This window comes from Callorhinus ursinus, unplaced genomic scaffold (assembly GCF_003265705.2).
Source record: "Callorhinus ursinus isolate GAN/ISIS: 27379988/994484 unplaced genomic scaffold, GSC_fseal_2.0 scaffold39, whole genome shotgun sequence".
Lineage (NCBI taxonomy): Eukaryota > Metazoa > Chordata > Mammalia > Carnivora > Otariidae > Callorhinus > Callorhinus ursinus.
Window position 1 is genome coordinate 5,054,929 of NW_027397101.1, and position 23,688 is coordinate 5,078,616.

At 41.0% G+C, this 23,688-nt stretch overlaps 1 protein-coding gene across 9 annotated transcripts in view; it reads left to right on the forward strand.

Moving 5' to 3' along the window:
• AOPEP (aminopeptidase O (putative)) overlaps window positions 1-23,688 on the forward strand; it is a 347,107-nt gene that overhangs the window by 44,874 nt on the left and 278,545 nt on the right. For 6 of the 9 annotated variants that reach the window (XR_012374760.1, XM_073880702.1, XM_073880706.1 and 3 more), the window contains exons 3-4: window positions 10,366-10,532; window positions 12,942-12,992. Coding sequence is in view for 8 of the 9 variants with exons in the window: in XM_073880702.1 (XP_073736803.1) it covers window positions 10,366-10,532; window positions 12,942-12,992 (218 nt within the window). In the remaining variant the exon portion in view is untranslated. The remainder of the gene's footprint in view (window positions 1-10,365; window positions 10,533-12,941; window positions 12,993-23,688) is intronic. The other 3 variants (XM_025851623.2, XM_073880707.1, XM_073880708.1) reach the window with 1 other exon arrangement.

Sequence of the window (23,688 nt, forward strand, 5' to 3'; positions counted from 1 at the left end):
ACAAGATGAGCCTGGAGCATCTTGTAGTGCCAGAAAATAAGGAAGTGCTCAAACAGCAGCAGTAGTAGCCCACAATTGAGGGTATATGCCCAAGGTCCAAGGAGCCATTGGAAAGAATTCCTAATGACCAAAACTGAGCAACAATATAAAATTGTTTTGGATGATGACCTAAAGTATAAAAGAAATATTCATGAGTTCGCATTAATATAAATAAATATTTGAATAAATAAACAAATAGAGAGTAGACATATCTAAGGTACAGAAGTTGTCCAAGTTATGTAGATACTTCATCCTCAAGGAGGTGGAACATAACTCTGCCCCTTATTAAGTATGGGCTAAGAAATAAGAGTAACTTTACATCGTAGAAACCTGACAAACATGACCTCAGTGAGGAGATCAAGGTTAACATCAAAGTGAGGAGTCATGTTGATAGTGTGTATCCTTGGTATGATGTGATGAAATGACATCTTTGTGATTGTCCTCCCCCAAACCCATAACCCCAATCTAACCAAGAGAAAAATATCAGATGAATCCCAGTTGAGGGACATTCAGCAACATACCTGACCAGTACTCCTCAAAACTCTCAAGGTTGGGGCACCCGGGTGGCTCAGAGGGTTAAACCCTCTGCATTGGGCTCAGGTAGTGATCCCAGAGTTCTCGGATTGAGCACCGCACGGCGTCGGGCTCTCTGCTCACTGGGGAGTCTGCTTCTCTCTCTGCCCCTCCCCTCGCTCATGTGCTCTCTCTCACATAAATAAATAAAATCTTAAAAAAAAAACCTCTCAAGGTCGACATAAACAAAGAAAGTATTAAGAAATGGTCACAGTCAAGAGAAGCCTAAGGAGACATGATGATTAAAAGGAATGTAGTATCCTGGAGCAGAAAAAGGACATTAGGGAGAACCAAGGAAATCTGAATAAAATACAGACTTTAATAATGTATCAATACTGGTTTATCAGTTGTGACAAATATACTAATATAAGATGTTAATAACAGTGCGTATGGGGTAAATGGGAAATCTGTGTATTATCTTTGCACTTAAGAGTAAATCTAACTGAAACAAATAATACATTATATGTTAATTAAAAAATAAATTTAAGCCTGACCAAAAGTAATGTTTATTAAAAAAATAAACTTCAAATCTGGAAAGCAGTCACCATCTTTCTACCTTGAAATCTCTTACAAAAGTAAGGACTGCCTTCCCATTTTTATCACGTGGCAGTATTTTCTGGAGAACTGAAAATGTATTTGAAGTTATAAAAGGGTATCTCTTCCAATAATTGTCAGTAATTTCTTTTCCCTCCATTATAATTCTAGTTCTAAAATGAAGTGCCTGATCGTTATAAAAGCTACATTTTCCTACTGGGGCTTAGTCATTGTGGGATTATGGAAGTTCTTGAACTGAAATGTTCTTTCTGGCCTCTGTCATGTAGATACTGGATTACAGGTGACATTTACAAAGGACCACCTAAACAGACACATATATGATAGTCTGATACAACATGCTCCTTGGAAAGCCTGTTTACTTCGTGTAGTGTGATTTTTTCTGCCCTCTAAAAATATTTTGAAGAACTATTTGAGAACAGGAACAGAGTCAAGAATGTATTAAGGGGTTGTTGCTGAGCTAGGAAGAAAGGGGACTTGGTATCTTTTTGGTTCTAGATCTTCAGTATACTTAAAAAAACTTTTAGAAATGGAAATCTTTAATTCAAAATTTATGTACTTTTCTATTCCACTGAATAAAATGTTATTTAAAACCAAAAGCATTCTCTCTGGTAACCCGTTCCCTTTTCCCTTAGGATCATTATAATAGTTGTGGAACTGGCCAAGTGGTCTAGGGAACCTGGGCTTAAGCTAATGACGTCACCGAACATGAGTTGAATGGAGTGGAAATTCAGTTAAATATGGGAAATTCATTTTTAAAACTCCACTTACTTGGATCATCGTTAAAGATAAGGAAACTGACTAGGAAAATGCATTATAATTTAAAGTAATATTAAAAATTTTCAATTCCTTAAATCAGTATGATGTTGTTTTAGACAAGACCAGGATGAGGTTGGCAAAATACTAAAGAGAATGATTTTTCTCTATTATGTTTATTACTTAGCTATTGGACCAAGGAAGATGTAGACTTTTGGAGTATTTTTAGTTTGACATCAAAACCAGATGTTAAAACATGTTTTTTTCCTTCCCCCATGAAAATAGTTTCATTATTTAATATCTCACTATAAAGGAAAGTTTGAAAAGAATGAGCAGAAGATCTTTGGGAAGATTTCAGGTCTAAAAGGAACATTTCTACAGTTAATCCATTTTTTTCCTTCCTGCTTCAAGAAACCAATACGAAATTCATGAGAACTGAAGTGGAAGTACATATTAATGCTATCATATCATTGTAAGATTACAGGAGGAACTGATAATCCCAAACTTGGAAATGTTTAGAAGGGTTCTGTTTTAGCCTCTTTCTCCTCTTGATTCTAGATCTACCTCTATTTACCAGAATCCCCGCTAAGTCACAGGAGAAAAGGCAATGATGGACTGTCTTAATTTACACAAGTAACCCAAATGACTAACCAACCAAATAGAAAAACCCTGAATAACCAAACATCAGTAGAAAATAACAAATCACAATGACATAACCAGAGAGGATAGTGTGTTGGAAAGAACCTGGAAAGTGAGAGCCAGAGACCAGAAGACTGGGCTGAGCTGTGCTGCCCCTTAGCTGAGCTGTGTGACTTCAGATAAGGCCTTTTACATACCTGGGGCTTAATTTTCTCGTGTATTAAAAAGAGATTTCATCTTGGGCGCCTGGGTGGCTCAGTTGGTTAAGCGACTGCCTTCGGCTCAGGTCATGATCCTGGAGTCCCGGGATCGAGTCCCACATCGGGCTCCCTGCTCGGCGGGGAGTCTGCTTCTCCCTCTGACCCTCTTCCCTCTCGTGCTCTCTATCTCTCATTCTCTCTCTCTCAAATAAATAAATAAAATCTAAAAAAAAAAAAAAAAAAGAGATTTCATCTTAGGATCTCCAGATGAGACTTCCAAATGAGAAATACTGTCTTTGCCTTTATAAACAGCTTGCCTGTTTTGCACCCAAAACACTTGTGCTGAAAAAAGTGGTGAATTTCTGACTCAAAACCACTTTCATTCAGTCCAGTTCACTTTGTACACACCATCTGAGTCCAAGCAGCATTCTCCTTGCACCTGCCATATGTCCAGTATGATTGGGGGATCCCAGTTTTGGTAATTGTGCCATGAAGGAGAATATAATAAGGAAGGTCTATGTGTAGAGTTGCGGGGAGAGAGTGAGTCATAGTTGACATTTCCTACTTTAGTAGTCTGCCTCTTGGTTTTTGTGGCAAAGAAAGCAAGAGGGTTGTTTGCTTGTCACTTGGGTCTAATGAGAACATGGAGTCTTACAAAAGATCAGGTGTGGGAAGGAGAAGAGATGTTAAGGAATTGGAGGAGGCCTGAAGACTTTATAACCCAGGCAAGTTCTCTAAAAGAATCGGACTCACAGTAATGTCACATCTGTGGCCTCCTGGCCTCCAGTGACCAGATCAGTACTTCATTGTGGGAAAACATCCCAACAAGCCACACCCATGGCAACTCTGGGCTCATCTCATCACCTCCTGCCTGCTTCTCCTAAGGCAGCCCTCTCCCCAGTCACTGAATGGTGGTACCAAGTCTCTGAAAATGGGCGATTTTATGGAAAGTGGTGGAACATCAAACATTTTTTAAATTAAGAACAACCCCCTTTTCACACTGACTGCAAAAAGACAAATGCATGTAGTTGTCAACTGAAGAGAAATAAAATATATTTTTGAATCAATCCCCTACAAGTTTTCCTTTATGGATGGCTCCTCAAGAAAATGAGCAAGCATGTGAGTGTTCACCGACCTCTTACATTGGAAGGTGTATGTCTTTGTCCATTTGGGCTATGATGACAAAATACCACAAATTTATTTCTTACTGTTCCTGGAGGCTGGAAGTCCAAGATCAGGGTGCCGGCATGGTCAGGCTCTGATGAAAGCCCTCTTCTGGGTTGCAGACTGCTGCTGACTTTTGACTGTGTCCTCACATGGGGGAAGGGGCTAAGGAGCTCTGTTGGGCTTCTTTTATAAGGGCATCAATTTCATTCATAAGATCCTCATCCTCATGTGACCTAAGCACCTCCCAGGGGGCCTACCTCCTAATCCCAACAGTCACATAGGCATTAGGATTTCAACATAGGAATTTGAGGGGGACACATTCAGACCATAGCAGCGTAGTGTGTCTCGTCCTTGTTTAATCACTGCACGAACACACAAACATGTATCAAGCTGAGGTAGTAGCTGTTCTGACAAGTTCTTCCTCAATTTAGAAGTTCTTTAATGGCAGCAAGTCATGGGTCTGCTCTTACGCTTCCATTTTCTTTCCGATTTTTCAGTGTCCTCCTCCCCACCCCCCACAACTCCTATGTAGTTTAACTGAGCTCCCCAGGGAGCCTTTCACTGGGTGGCTATCCCAGGGCATGTGGGATGAGCCCTGGTGTGAGAGAGTTTTCCTCTGTGTGCTGGAAGGAATTATTGAGTCTGGAAATAATGAAGTTATGAGCATTGGAGGCTGGCGCCTGCACATCTGTCCCATGAGCGTTTTAGCAACGTGGCCGAGGTGCAAGGCTGTGCATGTTGAATAAACACAGCTGCATTTACTTCAGTGATTACACATCCAGATAGCTGCAGAGTGTACTTATAAATATGCGTAGATTTTCCTCCCCTCTTGGGGCACAGGGTGTGGGGACAGGAAATCAGCTCTCTGTAGTTCTCATTTGTAGGTGTGTATGATGGGAGCCATCTTGATTCTTGAATCACCATGTGGGGAGTATGATTTTTATGACTCAGTGAAATCCCTACGTTCACCCATTCCCCACTTTTTTGTCAGATGCCCCAAATTCCACCACTAGAGTTTTATCCAGAGGTTAAGTTTTCATCTCTGTTAAAAATATAGTCACTTGGGATGCCTGGGTGGCTCAGTTGGTCGAGTGTCTGCCTTCGGCTCAGGTCATGATCCTGGGGTCCTGGGATCGAGTCCCGTATCAGGCTCCTTGTTCAGCGAGGAGTCTGCTTCTCCCTCTGCCTGCTGTTCCCCCGCTTGTGCTGGCTCTCTCTCACAAATAAATGAAATATGTATAGTCACTTAACTTTATACTAGGATGTGTGACATGCATAAGGATATCAGGTTTTAAAAGCTCCAAAGGCCATTGCTTATGAAGTCATTGGTGCTTGGTGTGGGCTTGTTGGGAAGGAAGGAGGGAGGCTAGGCTGCAACTGAGAAAGGGGAAAAGGCCAAGAAAGGAGTAGGCTGGGAGCACGAAGATAATCTGCGTTTTCAAGAAATTTTGCCTAGGTGATTATTTTCCTATTTGTGAAAACATTCCAATGAGAAAGCGATTGAGTCTTTTATCAGATGTGGCTATATTTATAGATGGGGCTGTTACACTTTCAGAGTTACAGCTCTGGAGACCAGAGGGAAGTGTGGTGTCTCTCCCATTCCGATGGGGGCCCCTAGATGTGGGGCGGCCCTATCAGGTGGGGACTGGTGGCACAGGGGGTGCAGACAGGGGGTGCAGAATTCTCTGGAGGCAGAACAAAGGAGCAAGAAGTTTATTGAATACACTACAAGGGTGAGGCAGGCAGGACCGCAAAGGAGAGACTGTCTGCCAGGAGGTGGTGGGTGGGGCTGCACTTAAAGGGGGAAGCTGAGGAGGTATGGGGATGTATGGAGTTTTCCATTTTTTGGTACCTGTGCCTGCTTGTAAGTAGCCCATTGGTTTGTTAGGGCTTATGGATATTTTGAGGTGGGTGGCCTGATGGGCCCGTTTGTATTCAGCCAGGTGGTCACTGTAGGCTCTTTTGCCTTGTTCTACATTTCATTGCTCCAGCCTCTACAGAAAGCTAGAAAGAACACACATAGATTTTAGCAGTAAGGATGCCCCAGCGGCGTAAAGAGGAGGTAGCAGAAGAGAATTGTGAGGACAGTAGGCGGGTGAGAGGCAACAGCTTTTTGGGGGCCTGGCCAGGTAACTAATCCCCACAGTGAGAGAATTCAGGTGTCCAGGTGACAGTCTGGTAGAAAGGGCAGATGCCAGGGTGTCAGGGCAGAACTCTAGAACGAAATATCTAGAACTAGATCACTCAGAGGGGAAAAAATCCAGAATGGGAAAGGAAAGGATGGTGATAACATGCTTTTTTAAATATACAGCCAATGGGAGGATTTCCTCCCACGCACACTCCCTGATTTGTGGGTGATACCCAGACTCAAATCTGCGGGCAGCATCAATACTTAGTTCATAAACCCATCATTCCTCAATTTTCTGTGATCGGTCCAATTTCTGACACTCAGTCCCATTGCTGAACACTATACTACTTGTGCTTTAGAAAAGCATGATCTCTGTGTCCATACAATGTCCTCTGCCATAGGGTGTGCAAAACCCTGTATGCGCAAATTAAATAGGGACTCTCCTCCCTTGTCCCTTCCTGTGATCTTGCTTGTCATCTTGACTTTCCTATTTAATTGCTTCCCAATCCATCTTATCACCAGAGCCAGAAACCTGAGAAAATTATGTTATCTATTGCTGCATACAAATCACCCCAAACTTAATAGCTTAAAAGAACAAACATTTATTATCTCACACGGTTTCTGAGGGTTAAGAATCCAGGAACAGTTTAACTGGGTGGTTCTGGCTCAGGATCTCCTATAAGGTTGCAGTCAGCTATCTCTCAGGGCCACGGGCATCTCAAGGCTTGACTGCAGCTGGAAGATTCTCTTCCAAATCCATTTGCGTGGTTGTCGACAGGCCTCAGGTCCTCACTGACTGTGGGCCAGAGGTCTCTCTTTCTAGCACATGGGCTCCTTCGTAGCCTGTTTGAGTACTGTCTTGACATGGCAGCTGGATTCACCCCAGAGCAAGTGATAGAAGAACCCCTAAAATGAAAGGCACAGATTTTTAAATTCTCTGTTCTCAGAAGCGACTTCTCTTCTGCCATATCCTATTGGTCACACAGACCATCCCTGGTACAGTGTGCGAGCGTACTCCATAAGGATATGGATACCAGGAGGCAGGGGGCATTGGGGGCCAACTTAGAGGCCAGCTGCCTCAGAGAGGCTTTCCTTCTCCCTCTCCTTCAGCAATGCACTAAGTCCATCTGATTCTTCCTCTGCTGTGTTTCTCAGATATGACCTCAATCTTAAGTCTGATTGTGGAGGTGTGGAGGCTGATGGGGGAAGCCTTGGGGACCACATACCTAAGGACACAGGCTGAATGAAACTTTATATACAGGGAGAAGGAGAGCAAACCTGTTGGCAAGCCATCCTTTCAGGGAGGATTCATTCCCTCTGCAGGAAAGGGGAATATCTGTAACACCAGTCACCCTACAGAAACCAGGTGCTGAGCACAACAGCAAGAGAGCACAGGTGCTTTCAGACTTGACCTAATGTGGAAATGTTGGGGTTCAGAGCCAATGGCCAAGAAAGAATTCTGGAGACCTCTTTGGTGCAAAAAGGTGGTCTAATTAAAGTACGGGTACAGGGAGCATCTGCGTGGAGCAGTTGGTTAAGTGTCCGACTCTTGGTTTAGCCCAGGTCTGATTTCAGGGTCGTGGGATCAAGCCCTGCGTCAGAGCTCAGTGTGGAGTCTGTTTGAGTTTCTCTCCCTCTCCCTCGCCCCACCCTCAAATAAATAAATTAATTAAAAAATAAATGAAGCATAGAGACAAGACCCTGGGCAGAAAGTGCTGCACTTGGGTAGTAAGGAACGGCTGATTATATACTTGGTGTTGGGGTAATTAAAGACAAAGGGAAGTTTCCAAAAGGACTTTCTTATGCTAGAGAAGACTCACAGGATCCTGGAGGCCTAGCTGTTGTCAAGCTAAGGTTGGTTTTCCCTCTAGCAAAGCATTAAGACCCTTGGGAGTTTCTGGAGGAATGTCATTCTCTGCCTGTCTCAAGTATTTGTCAATGGGCTGCAGGTTATAAGGACATTTAATTTTATTTACATTTCCTTCTGTCTTTGTTCCCCACATCACTGGGACTTAAGACCATGATATGAGGTCAGCTCCCCTTTTTACCTAAGGTAGAGAAAGTCTTAGGAAATCTCTATCTAGGCAAGCGTCTGCAACTTCCTTGTAAGTCTCACAAATAGTTTAACTCCACGAGTCTACTTAGATCGGAAGTGGCTACTTCCGATAGATTGGAAGTAGAGCCTTTAACTGAGAAAAGTTGGGGGATCCATCCTGCTTCAGTGAGAAAGAAAGCCTCGATTCTCAGTATCTACCATTGTCAGAGGAAGCAGGAGTTACACCTGCCATTTGGCCAGTAGGAATACACCCTGTTTCCACTGATGATACTTTTCCTCCTTGAGATCCTTCTCTAAGATGGGCTTTTGGGGATAAAGCAAAACACTTAATAGTTAGAATTTTCAGAAGTAGGCGTACCTTAATTACTTGAGCTGCGACAGCACCCCTCCCATCATGCACCCACCACTAGCAGCCCCACCTGGGAGGAATCAACCCTAGTAGGCTTCCTCATTGGGTTCTTCAACAGCCTGAGGCTGCACGTTTAACCAAGATTAAGTCAATTGACCAAGGGCCCAAGGGGACTAAGGTGGGAGTTGAGAACTCATTGGTGGGAGATTCTGGGTCTTCTATGAAAATTTACTTTTGTTCTTAGATTTATAGTCTTGGGATCAGAATGATAGGTTTATGGCCCAGAATAGAGGTCAGCTCTCTGCCTCCCATCCGCATTTGACATGTGACTCATAGAGGTCAAGTCATTTAAAAAGTTGGCCAGGACTACAGTCTCCTGAATCTCTAATCTTTCCCTGCCCTGTATTAGACCTGCGAGTTATCATAGCATGTACAGTGCTAGGATAGGTAGACTGCAACAGCCTGTTTGCTCTGAGGTCCAATTTCTGCTTTTGTTGTGATCTCTGGATGACAAGGAACCTCATTTCCCAGGCTCCCCTGTCTTCTGCTTCCTACTAAGTTTGGCCCATGTAGGGCAGTGGGGGAAAATTTGAGAGCAAGAGTTGGTGAGAAACAAGGTATTTCTTTCCCCCTCCCTATTTCCTTTGGCATCTCCAGCAGTGACTTAGTCTTCTCTGGTCCCAGCACCCATTGGACAGTTCCCACTGTGACTCTGGCTTCTGCCAGAGGACCCATAGCAGCTACTTACCACTGGGCTGATCCCTGGGTTGCCTCACTTTCCCCCGTTTGGCTTCTCAGCTCTTCTATCACTTGGATCGCCAGCCCCCTAAATCACCTCTGTTTGTTAAGATCCAGACTGGTGTGTCTTTTCCTTACTGGGCCCTGACGGAATAGGACCAGCATTCTGTGTGTTCCTGCACGTTTTAGGAACACAGTAAATGTTCAGTCATAATGATGCTAATGAAAAAGGAAAACCAGTTTACCCAGGAGAGGTAGTGCTGTGCTCTATTCATTTACTCTATAAATCAAGCTGATTAAAACTACATCATATTTGTCATAATTCCTGAAAAGCAAAAAGTGGAGACATTTTCTTAAGACATTTTCCTGAAGGTCACCCTTGTGCTTTCAACTCTATGGTGTCAAAAGAATGGGTTCTTTTGATCTCATAGATCTTTGCCGTCGCTGTCCTCTGACTTAATCACGGAAAGGATCATTCTCGGTATGGGTGGGTTTGTAGTTTTTAATTGTAGCAGAATGAGCCCTAACATCATACCATTTGGTTTCCTACACTCGGTTTGTAATGACTCTACACTTGGCCTTCCCATCACAAGCCCGGTTGTTGTGACCTACAGTCCTGTTTATATGCCCAACCCCTGTTCTTGGCCTCCACACAAGGTTTCCCACAAGGGTTCCATTTGAGATGGTGGTTTCCAAGATTGGGGGTATCTGCCCGCCAGCAACTGGATTTGAGACCACCAGCTTGTTTTTCCAAGCATTAATATGTCGGTGATCTCCAAACATATTTTCTTTTCCAGAATGTTTTCCAAAAGGTTTGTAAGAATGTCTCTCAAACTTCTTTTCTTTTGAAGGTATAAGGGCCTAAGGGGAGGGGCAAGGGTAGTATAAATTTTAAATTTAAAGCTTTATCCAAAAAAATATTTTCCCTTTAAAAAAAAAACCCGTCTTTACATATTTAAGTAATTCATTTGGGAGAAATTACTACTCAGCTATTCACATAGCCAGCCCTTGGCAGTTTCAGTTCAAAATGCTTTGAAACCAGTCAACTACAAAGCCTCAAATGTTTTCTCTTTGAAAGCTCAACTTAACCTTCACTACCATGGTGGTGAGAAAAGTGACAACTCATTTAAAGATTCCCCCCTTTTGTTTCTTTGTCTTTCTTATGCAGGCCATGTGTTTATACTATGGGATCTCCCATAAACAACAGGGCCCTTTTTCCATGCCAGGAGCCACCCGTTGCCATGTCAACATGGCAGGCTACAGTTCGAGCAGCTGCATCTTTTGTTGTTTTAATGAGTGGGGAAAATTCTGCCAAGCCAACACAGCTTCGGGAAGGTACTGTACATGTGTTCTGTGCTTCTTTCTGTAGTGCACACATGCTGGACCCAGGGATCCAGTATGCAATGTTTTTCTCAACTTTAAAGAGCTCCTTTATGAGTTGGGTTGGAATGAACATACTAAAAACATTTTGCCAGAGAAAATAGCAGGGGATGGGGAGGGGTACTTGGGAGTTGGGACATGGGATTGGGGGCTCTTCATGCCAGAGTTATCAATTCCTAGATTATTTTAGTAGTTGCTTTCACCTGGTGGTTTGTGGGCCTTAAGTGGGTGGTCCTGGTTGAAGACTTTGGGGCAGGCAAGTGTGTCATGGAAACACCATTCATTACAGTTAACTTGCCTGTAGTTCAGTAAGGTTATTCATTATCCCAGGCGAAAGAGCTCCTTCCTGTTGGCTGGCCCCCTGGAGTTGTCCTGCTAAGGCATCTGCTCTGCACACTGTTTGCCCATTTGGCTCTGAACCAAAGGTGTGTAAGAAAGATGGAAGGCAAGTGCTAATGCATCAAGGTTTTGTCTGCGAATCACTTGCTTATTGCAGTAATTAACTTTTTCAGTTGCGATCCAGAGTGTGTTAACTCCAGGTAAAATTTTTCTAATTTTCTTGTATGAGCATATCAGATTTTATGTAATGTTTCCATATTATTAGACATTCTTATTGTTTCCAGGTTTTTTTTTCTTATTATATTGCATTAAACCCCTGAGGAGATAGTTTGTATAAAATGAGAATTATTGAGTCAAAGGTTTTGAACATGTTTAAGGTTGTTGGTACATTTTTCAAGTTCTTTTCCAGAAAGGTACCAATTTACACTCCCATGAGTAGTTATGAGGGTCCCAGTTACCGAGAGCATCACCTGTCTGTTCAACAAGAGAAGTTCTCTCTTTAATTGGATTATTTCAATGATCAATGAGGTTCCACTTGTCCTCCGACGTTTCTTAACCATTGTCATTAACTCTTTACTTATTTTGCCCGTTTTTATTCTGAGGCCTTAGTGAGGCTTTCAGAAGTTTGTTTCATCTTTTAATTTGAATGGCTCTTAAAAAAAATAAAGATATTGGAGCTTCCAGGTTGCTAAATGTGAAGATGCTGGGAGAAAGCATGGAAGCTCCAAGCACCTCCCCACATACCTTCTCCTCTGCATCTCTTCCCTCTCGCTGTTCCTGAGTTGACTGTCCACTCTTCCTCAAAGGCAGCAGAAAAGTGCACTGGCAAATGGTTTCTTTTGGTCTTCATTTCCTTCCGGGGGCTCCTCTTGTCACAGACTTACATTAAGTAAATCTGTAAGCTAGTCTCCTATATAAAAGAATAAAATAAAATAAAGATATTAATCTCTTATGATGTTTGTGGAAAGTATTGTTCCCAGTTTATAGTATGCCTTTTAATTTCATATAATGTTTTTGATTTATAGGAGATTTTAATTTTTATGTAGTGAAACCTGTCAAGTTTCTCTTAGAAAGTCTTTTGCTGTTCTGAGATTCACCTGTTTTGTTCTAATATTTTTAAGTTTTAGTTTAATTCTTGTAATATAACTCTCTAATCTCTTGGCAGTTTATTTGGTCAGAGTTGTGAAATGAGAATTAAATTTTTTTTTCCCAAATAGGAAACCATTTGCTCCAAGATCATTTATTAGATCTTTGCTAACTTGTAAAATCTCCTTTTTTTAAATTAAGTTTTTTATTTTAATTCCAGTATGGTTAACATACACTGTTACATTAGTTTCAGGCGTACAATCTAGTGATTCAGCAATTCTATACATTATTGAGTGCTCATCATGATAAGTATACTCTTTTGATTTGTGATATCTCCTTTATTAGAAAGTAGATTTATGCATGTACTGGAGTCTTCAGTAAGTGTTAACTTGATTCTCCAAGTCAAGACAAAACAAAACAATACATTTAAAAATGTTATTTTTTAAAAAATGGGTCGCAAATACATGGCTTCTTTACAAATGAGCAAAGGACAAGAAAATTGTAATAAAGTCTTCTTTTTGCTCCTAATTTCCAGCTACGCAGGAACTACCCCCTAAGGCAATCAAGGTGACCAATTTCTTTTGTGTATGGTATAATTTTTCCTTTTTTGTTGCACAAATCATAACATGCTATACGCATTGTTTTTGTATTTTGCTTTTTCCTTTAGAATAAATTTATCTTATAGCTAATTTCATATCTGAACATAATAAAGAGCTTCCTCATTATTTTTATGACTACAGAGTATTCCATAAATGGCTGTTTCACAATTTAGTTAACCAATAGCTCTTGACTTGGGTCTAAATCAAATAATAAACTTAATGGGCATTTACTTCTCTCATCTTCCCTCACTCACATTCCCCGGTTTTAATTAATACAGTTTGTAGCTTGGGACTGATATTATCTTTATACTTTGTTTTTGTCTTATATCTTCTCTTCTAGGAATTACAATTCCTGTTTTATATTTTTGTTCAGTTTCAAAACATATTTGTAGTAAGTATTTAGACTTTCTTTACTTTTGAGCCCTTAAGTTTGAATTATCTCTCAGCTGGGAAATGGCATATATATATATATATATTATTATATATATGTATTTTTAGGGGGGGGAAGGGGCAGAGCCCAACATGGGGTTTGATCTCACAACTCTGAAATCATGACCTGAGCCAATATCAAGAGTTAGATGCTCAACCGACTGAGCCATCAAGGTGCCCCAATATTTTTTTTCTGGAAGGGTGGATATGTGGTATATTTTCTGAGCCCTCCCATATTTAGGTTGGCTTTTTGTTGTATTCAGTTATGAACAATCCTTGGCTAGGTATAAAATTCTTAAGACTTTTTTTTCCCTCTTAAATTAAACATTTTCATTATCATCCCTTAGAATTTCTGAGGAGAAATCTGATATCATTTTTTTAAAAGATTTTATTTATTTATTTGAGAGAGCAACAATGAGAGATGGAGAGAGAGCACATGAGAGGGGGGAGGGTCAGAGGGAGAAGCAGACACCCTGCCGAGCAGGGAGTCCGATGCAGGACTTGGTCCCGGGACTCCAGGATCATGACTTGAGCCGAAGGCAGTCCCTTAACCAACTGAGCCACCCAGGCACCCCATGATATCATTTTTTTTTTTATTCTTTGAAAGTAGTCTGATTTTCCTGCCTAGAGACTCATAGAATTTTTTTTATTTATGTAATTCAAAACTTCCTAGAATGTAGCTAGTTGTGGGTACCATTTTTTAAAAATCAACTTTATTAAAGTATAACTTACATATAATAAAATGCACACAGTTTAAGTCTTGTTCATGAGGTTTAACAAATATATATACATATGTAATTAATCAGCATCCCTATGAAGATGTAGACTATGTTTGGTACCCTGGAAATTCCCTGTGCCTCTGTCATCTGTTCCTAACCCCATACTAGTCAACCACTGATCTGAATTCTGTATCTGTAGTTTACTTATACCTCTCCTGTGGATTCATATAAATGGAGTTATTCTGTGTGTACTTTTTTGTGTCAGGCTTCTTTGGCTCTATATGTTTGTGACGTGCATCCATATTGTTATAGGTGGCAATAGTTTATTCTCTTTTAAAGAAATTGATGGGGGCATCTAGCTGGATCAGCATGTGACTCTGATTTCAAGGTTTTAAGTTTGAGCCCCATGTTGGGGTAGAGTTTACTTAAATTTTTTTTTTAATAAAGAAATTGATGAATAGTCACCAGTTATATGAGTAAACTGCAGGTTTTTTGTTTTGTTTTGTTTTTTTAATTTGCTCACCTCCTGAGAGACATTTGAATTGTTTTTGGCCATCACAAAAAAATATGCAGTGGATATTCATGTATAAGCCTTTTTGTGGATATAGATTTTCATTTCTCTTGGGTAAATACCCAAGAGTGCAATTGCTGGATCATATATATATATTTTAACTTTGTAAGTATCTGCCAAACTGGTTCCAAAGTGACTGAATCATTTTATATTCCACTAGCAATGTAGGAGAGTCTAGCTGCTGTGCATCCTTGCAAACACTTGGTGTTGTCAGTCCTTTTAATTTTGGCCCTCCAGCTGGGTGTAAAATACTATCTCCGTGTGGTTTTAGTTTACATTTCTCTGATGACTAGTGATGGTGAGCAACTTTTCATGTACTTACTGTACATTCTTATATCTTCCTTTAAAAAACATCTCTTCAAGCCACTTACTCATTTACTTAATGTGGGTTTTTAGGTTGTTTTATTATTAGATTGTAGGACTACTTTATATACTCCAGATACAAGCCCTTTGTCAGATGTGTATATTGCAAATATATTCCAGTCTGTATGGCTTGCCTTTTCTTTTCTTTAATTTTCTTTTTTTTTTTAAGATTTTTATTTATTTGAGAGAGCGAGTGAGTGAGAGAGCAGGAGCAGTGGGGAGAGGCAGAGGGAGAGGGAGAAGCAGACTCCCTGCTGAGCAGGGAGCCTGATGTGGGGTTCGCGGGGCTTGTTCCCAGGACTCGGGGGTCATGACCTGAGCTGAAGGCAGATGCCCAATCAACAGAGCCTCGCAGGCGCCCCTTGCCTTTTCATGTTTTACTTATACTCTGTAACACTGATTTTCTATAGAGACATTTTGTTCTTTAGTAATTACATTACAGATTTAAGTTGTTACTATAACAGTATCTTGCAATCCTTCCTCATATTTTTTATCTTGTTACTTTGTTGTCTTTTGGTCTTACTCTGTTACACTGTCTCAGCCTGTTGTCTCCTCATGGCTTTTTACTACTTTTTCATAGAAGTTATGTCGTGTATCATAATGGGAATGCCAATTTCCTAAGCTTGTTTTCCTTTCTGTAGTAAATTGATTTCTGAGGCTTTGTTCTTCCTCTGAGTCCTTAGAACAATGTTTTCTTTGACCTTTATTTTGAGTATTTTTTCTTATAGTGCTCATGGCTTCCCTCTCTGGTATGTACCAACAGAGAGGAGAAAGTCTGTGGATTTCCCTTCATTCCATTCACTGTCCGCTTGTGTGGTGCCTGAAACCCTCCGTTCATCACATGAGAGGTTACTGAAGCACAGAGCTCCTGTATCTAGACTCCGGTGTCTCCTTGCCTGTTGTCTAATGAAGTTCTGCTGGACTCACACAGGATCTTTTTCTACCCTCCCTACTTGGTTCTGTGACATGCTGAATTGACTGAGTACATGAACACGACAATCTCAAGCAGGCACTGATAGCTGGACTCCTCCAGACTCCATTGCTATCTATTGTGGTTTACTTGTGTTGCCTGCACCTCCCACGATACTGTGTGGCTCTCCCTAGCCCCGCTTCACCGAGGCTATATTCTTCCTCATTTATGATTTGGCCCTGCAGTTCCCATGTAAAGTCTTGTGTTTAGCAGTGTTTCTCAAAGTTGAGCATTATTTATCTTTTCAAAGGGGAAAAAAAAATCTGATTCACTGGAGTTCACTTAAATTATTTGTATTAGAATGACATTTTAGAAAGTATAAATGTAAACTAGGCATAAGCTCATATATGTGTAATATTACATATTATAATATAATAACTCTTACACATCTATAAAGCCAAGATAAAATATAAATTAAACATAGACCAAACTATTAATCAATAAAATTCAAATAAGCAACTCAATTTTAATGTAAAGATTAATATTTTGCTGAAATGAAATTGTCCCTCACAATATGAATGTAGTGCTGACAGCTTCATGAAGGTTCTTTTGAGCTTATTGTATCTCTTCTACACTGAGCCACGTGATGATCTTGTTCTCCACCGCTTTTCTTTCATGTGTTATAAAGCTTTTGTTTACACAGCATACTGTGATGTCATCTAGCCTTTACTCACCAAAAACAACAACCTTATGTCCTTTTCTCATTATCTCTCAATAATTAAAGCAGCGCTGCATGTCCCTTTGCAGTCCTATACACTAATTCAGATGTGAACTCTGAAGTTGTTTGGTAGTACTCAGTTATATCTGGATGATCCAGCCTGCTTGCGAAATCCGGCCCACTGCCTGTTTTTGTAAATAAAGTTTTATTGGAACATGGCCATTGCCTATGGCTGCTTTCATGCTGCAGTGGCAGAGCTGAACTGTTGCAATAAAGATTATATGGCCTGCAAAGCCTAAAATATTTACTGACTAGCCCTTTACAGAAAAAAAGCCTTCTGACCCCTTTGGTATCTGTCTGTCATTTTCTGTCTAGTTGAAGATTATAAAAAAATTAACACAAGAATTGACATTAAAATTTCCATGGAACATGTTCATACTTATAGGAATATATCTGTGAATCTTTTTTTCAGAATTACCAATTCAGGGCAGAGTTGTAACGAAGCAGATGCTAATTGCGATTTGCTTACGTTCATACCATTTATACTTATGCAATAGCACGGGCTTCCATTCATACTACTTACACTTACGTGGTATCACGGAGCAGACTTTACCAATTTAAATGGAGGGAGGATTGAGCTAGACTAGGAAAAAACTCTATGCCTAATACTGCAGTTCCCCTGCAGTCTACAGCTGGGCTTTTTCAAAGGACAACCAGGAACGAGTACTAACAGAGCACTTTGCCAGACCCTGAGGATGGAATAATGTCTCCAAATATCTCTGCACTCCTTAGAGAAAAAGGGTATGTGGCTACAAGATGATACTACTTCCTTTCCAAGTTATGTTTTCTAGATCGTAGATTGGTCTCCTAGGACCTCCACTCTGTTGTGCACAGTGCCGTTTTAAAACGATGAGCTCTCCCTGAAAACACTAGCGGAAAACCCAACCCACAAGTCAGTTTCCATCCCAATAACACATCAACGTGATTAGCACATTTGCCAGGCACCAGCTGATTTCCCCAAAGAAGCAAAGCACCTGGAAGCAGCATAATGTAATGAGGCAGATACCAGTGACAGAAATGACAGCAGCCCTTGGGCAGGGGACGGAAATCAGAAGACGGACCTCTGAGTTCTTGCTACATGGGGGAAATCATTCCTCCTAGCTGTTTATAAAAAGAAGGCTAAATGGTTTAGATTGTAGCTTGATGACCATCATAAGAATTTTATTAGCTCAGAAGTCACCAACCTTTTTTTCAAGAAGGCTACGTCAAAGCCATAGATTTAGATTGACTTGTTTGGCTCCTTTATTATTTAACTTCCTTAGCATAATTTCATTCGGGTGGGCAGAAATGTTAGCCTGTACACACAGGCTATCGTCGGCCTATATTCCCCACTGAAATGTAGCTCGACTATTAAGCACAGAGACCCCACACCCAAAAAAGTGCTTTGTATGTAATAGGTGCTCGATACTTGGTTGAATAAATGTGTTCTGTGTAATCAGATAGAAGTAATATGTTCATGGAGGGAGCATTTAAAAGCAGTACTGAATAGTATAAATGATTTCCGGGTCATTTCTGCAGTTACGCTTCTGCTTAAAGTTTATGCCTTTTCTCTAGGTTCAATAGATTTTAAAAGAAAAAACTGGCATACTACAGTCTGTTTTTCCGTTTGGCAATTCTTTTGTTAATGTTATTTTATTTTTGCAGGGTCTAATTTAGTGTATTCCTACTTCCTAGAAAAATAAAACATTTCACTTATTTTTCATGGAAAGCCTCAAGTAAATGAACAAAACTAACTTAAGCTCCTTACAAATGTAAGAGAAGAAGCATATGAACTAAGTGAAAGGTGTTAAAAACTCTATGTGCCCTCACATAGTATCTGATTTCATTTTTCTGTGCAAAAGTAAGAGACTGTAGACATTACTTCATCCTGGGCAAAACGCTACTCTGGCCTGCCCAATAGACCAACTCTCTGACATTCTCTCTCTTGACTTTGTGTGGGAAATTCCAGGAAAAAGCCAAGATTTCAGGGTCCAGACCCTCCTGTGTGCAATTGAAAGCCAACTTTCTTCCCTCTTGATGGCTCAAAATGAGCAATACTATTTAGACTGCTCCCACAGTATGCAAGCAGGAATTACGTATAAGGAAATGGTAACGTAAAAGACACTTAGGAATGGTTATGATTAAGAGTTTTCACCACAAAGAGAGAATGCAAAGTAGAGAAAGCTCCTTGTTTCTAGAACTGAGGAAACGTTATTCTGGGCACATACATTATGTTTCAAGGGGTAGGAGTACGGAGTGAATGCATTCATCTTTTCTCTTTAGAAAGCTACTGGTGATTGAGACAGTGTTCTGCTCTGTTACCCCCCTCATAAAGTCTCACATCAGGCCCTGGCACTTTCCAAATCTTTGTCAGTTTGTGATTTGCTTTTGACTAGTTCTTGCTTGCCCTCCTCATGCTGAACTTAACCATATTTGGCATCCGGGAGAGTCATCATGATTTCTTTTGGATAATGATGACTCCGGCAGGCGTGTTCCAATTCTTTTTGCTGTGGAATTTTGTCTTAGGCTTGATATTTATGGATTTTCTCCTGTGAGTAAAGTTTGAAAGTGTATCTGTGACCATCTGGAGCAGTAGGATTTGGTGTCTGGTTTACTGACCCACTTGGTATTTAAGTCTATGGGGAAGCAGGTAATCTGTGTCACAGGTCAGAACGGTGCATGAGATTTGGAAGAACAAGCCTGGCGCAGGGTATTCCTTTAGGGATTCATTTAGCCGCGAGGGAAAACCTCAAAACCTATGGAGGCGCTTGTGTTCTCAGTTCGGTAGGTGGCGCTCTTTTACCTGGTTCACAAGAATGATCTTGAAGGTCATCCTCTTCTGGGTCTCCTGTGCCGCAAGCAGTACCATGTTGCAGGGAAGGAAAGCCGAAGCCCTGCTGGGTGGCATCGGTGCTTGAGAAACGGTGGCATGACCTGGCACATGGCCCCAGTCAGGCAGTGCCGGCGCATACCAGCCCAGAGCATTCTTAGTGTCTCCTTTGTTCTGGTGCCAGTTCCTGCCCTTGAGCAACAGCAGAGAACTAACGAAAGACAGTCACTCCATGGGTATTCAAGAGGGTGGCACTAACTCATAAAACCAGAACGTGTAGACTCAGCAACTAAAAAGTAGTGAAAGAGAAAGGGCTGGGGTTTGCTGAAAGACCCAAGCACTGGGCAAGGAGGGCAAGGAAGGAAGAGCAACCCAAACCGGGACCTTTCCCTCCTTTTTGTATATCCATTATTATAAGAAATACACAAAATGTAGGGCGCCTGGGTGGATCAGTTGTTAAGCGTCTCCCTTCGGCTCAGGTCGTGATCCCAGGGTCCTGGGATCGAGTCCCACATCAGGCTCCCTGCTCAGCGGGAAGCCTGCTTCTCCCTCTCCCACTCACCCTGCTTGTGTTCCTGCTCTCACTGTCTCTTTCTGTCAAATAAATAAATAAAATCTTTAAAAAAAATACACAAAATGTAGAAAACATGCACATTGTGTATGGTGCGACTATATACATACACTTAGAAATGCACACTTCCCTATTTACACATGTCCCTGTACATATTAAGCATCTTGAATTTGTGATAAAAAGATATTCCAAAATCATGAAATAGTTTGATGTATGGAATGGTTTGGGCCGGAAACTCTGAAATTAAGAAGAGTGGCGAGTCAGTGGTGAGGTAGGAAATAAGCAAGGACTACAGAAGAATTGAGGAAAGAAATCTGATATGTTAAGTAAAAGCATGTATCAGTCCAATGTTTCCAAATGCTTCATGTTATTTGTCTAACCTACAGTGCAAGAGTTTAAAAGATAGAGTGAATGCTTTTAATAGGAAGAATTTAAGTGCTTGTTTTAATTTTCAGTGAAAACAATAACTCTTTACATACAGAAAATTCTGTGAGATGTTTAACTTTGCAAAGATAAATAATCTGCTTTTGCCCCTGTAGAAGCAGAATGGTTGTGGATGGTGTGGCTGTATTTTTACAATGTGTTTTGTGAGTATTTCCGAGACTCCTCTAGGAACAGGACAGTGACTTTCCATACATTTACATACTTAATTTACTATTTGTGAAATAGTTAAAAAATATTAATTTTTTTTCTTTTTATAAGAATGATATTCCCGAATAATTAGCAAAGTTTTTCACAGGTTTGGCAGAAAAAGTTCTCTCTCCCCCCGTGGACTGATTCCATAATGTTCTTCCTTTTTCCTCTTCAGTCGTCCTCCCTTAGAAAATAGAATCTTCAAAACTATTCATAGGACCGGTTTTTTTTTAATGTGATAAATAAGAAAATAATTAAGGCAATTGTTTTAACATTCCCTGGTTAGAAGAATTTTCAAAACTAAATTTTAAATTGCCTCTTATGATTTGAAAAGTGACCCATTTCAAATCCTTTACCTACCTACAAAAAATACAATGATCTCATATTTTTTCTGAAGAAAATTTCAGACCCATTTTTGGACATGAACATGTCTATTTGGATCTTGTAGCAGCTGCTATTGTGAGTATAAGAACAATACTTGATATGTTGTATCTGTCTTACTAGTGAGACAATCAGAGTGTAAGAATTTTCTACCCTAAATAAGTTCCAGTTTGAGACGGTGGTGTCGGGGTATTCAGGAACTTTCTGAGGAGGCCCAGAAGGGAGGCGAGATGGGTGGCTGCTCAAGCCTGCTCAGTTAGGGAGTGCCACTTCCTCTGCGCCTCTTCCTATCTCCCCCCTCCCTGTTAGTCTTGCTAATGAATCCGGCCTGGCCGTGAAATCATCCAGTGGTGTGATGGGCTTCTGGCCTTTGCAGAGGAAAACCTCTGGGTTAATTCAAGTACAGCGTGTTCTCTTTGTTTTGCAGCTGGTGTAGCAAGGGAGTCTAGGGCAAGTGGATTGAATCAAAAAGGAAAATGAAGGCATTCACTGTCTATTTCATCAAGGATGGCTCATTTAAAGTAAACACCATTTAAATAGTCTCCAAATGGCCCATTCTATATGAAGTCATACAGGATGCCCCCTTTGGGCTGTCATTCTCCTTTAAATGGATCGCTTTGTGTGCACTGCGTTTTAATGCCATTCAACCTTAAACCCCATATGTGGGCCTCATCAGGCCACAGGCTTCGGTGCACATGTGGCAGCCATACCTCAACATTCTTTGTCTCTGCCTCCAGACAGTCAGCCCCAGCAACAGGGGGAGGGAGTTGTAAAGACAACAGCAGTTAACATTTCTTCAACACTTATTATGTGCCAATTACTATGTCTAGTGATTTCTCTATATATTATCTAATTTAATCCGAGGGGGCAGATAGTATGGTTATTCCCTTGTTACAGACGAGGAGATTGATGCATAGAGAGATTAAGCAATGTGCCCACACTGGTAAGTGTGGCTCCGGGAATTGAACCCCAGCAGTCAGATTCCAGAGCTGGAGCTCAGTCAATGGATATATTCAGAAGAACTAAGCTCTCATCAATTCTCTTTGCAAGGTAGGTTTACCCCAAACAATAGATAATCCAGAAATGATTTCTCTTTGTCTTTGGAATGCATGCTCTGCTTTCTGGGGGCAGGAATTCCACCTTGTTACTTGCATTTTTCCGCAGTCGGGTTTGAGGATGAGATCAGGTATTCCTTGAGCACCTAGGTCCCTGTGGCAGTGGGCAGTCTTCATACAAGACTGGGCTCAGTGGAATAATCCATTAACAGGCAACCCAAATGAGGCTTTCCTACCAGACATGCCCTCATAGTAAGAAACTAGTAAAAACCTCCCCCAGAGAAATGGAAGCATTCAGTTGTCACAGCAGCGGCTCTAGTGTTCACCCAGGGTTGGGCGAGAATCCCAGGGCTGGACAGCTTTGGGGAGCTTCTGTGAAGGGTCCAACCAGGGTCTCTGGGAAGTGTGTTCCTAGCCAGTTCCTATTCGGCGCCCCCCCCCTCCACCATTGATCCGCCCCTGTTTAACTGTCACTTGGTAACCTAGAAAACTTTTTTTTTTTTTTTTTGCTGTGAAATCTTGAAGTATGAAATAGTTTATTCCAAAGGAGCTCTAGTAAGTAGAGGGACTTTAAGAATCTTAAAAGATGAAAACTCTTGAGGGTAGTATAGAAGAAAATCATCTTGAACATTTAAAATATGGGTTTGGGTGATGTTTTCAATACATGCACCCCCCCCATCCTTTTCTTTCCATTGTTAAACTTCAGAGAAGACTACAAGGGAGCAATAGCAGTTCTGAAATATTTGTGCTGGACTTAACTGAGATTCTGCTACCACTTTTGCTGTCTTACTCCCAAACCTCAGGTCATTTCAGGTTTCTGCCTTAAAAGAAAAGAAAAGAAAAAAACCATTAATGTCATTCCTCTCCCCTGCCACAGCTCTCTAGGGCTTCTCCCGCCCTCCCCACGTACCCTCTAGGATACAGACCTTCTGGCAAAGGCCCTGGGACAGGATGTGATTTGGGCACTCTCTGTGACCTTGTGCAGCCATCTAACAGATACCCCTTATTCCATTAGCACTGTTCTCTCTAGAAAGCAGTTCTAGTGCCTTCTGTTTCCATAAGTCTCGTCTTGCCCATGTGCCAGATGTATGGTGCAAGAGCCGGAGGGACGGCAAAAATCGGGTCAACACTTCGATGCAGACTGTAGAGAGAAAGTCTATTCATTCTTGTCCCTCCCAGCTTTAATGGACATATAACGTTGTTTAGGGGATACAGTGTCATGATTTGATATGTGTATATGTTGTGAAATGATTACCACAGTAAAATTAGTCAACACATCCATCACCTCATGTAATTATAATTTTTTTCTGTTTTGAAAACTTTTAAGATCTACCCTTTTAGCAACTTGCAAATCTACAATATGGTACAGTATTGTTAACTAGAGTCACCTTGCCGTACATTACATCCCCAGAACTTATTTATCACATAACTGGAAGTTTGTACCCTTTGACCCCCTTCACCCACTTCTCTGCCACCTCCCCTGCCTCCCAACCGCTGGCAGCCACCAGTAAGATTACTGGTTTCTGTGAGATTGATTGGTTTTTTAGATTCCACAAATATGTGGGATCATTCACTATTTGTCTCTCTCTGTCTGACATATTTCACTTAGAATAAAGCCTTCAGTGTCCATCCATGTTGTCCAAGTGGCAGGATTTCCTTTCTTTATGGCTGAGTAGTATTCCATTGTGCATATATACTGTACTTTATCCATTCTTCTGTTGATGGACACTTAGGTTTGTTTCCATGTCTTGGCCATGTGAATAATGTTGCAGTGAACATAGGAATGTCGAAATCACTTTGAGACAGTGATTTCATATCTTTCAGGTGTATACCCAGAAGAGGCATTGCTGGATCCTATGGTAGTTTTT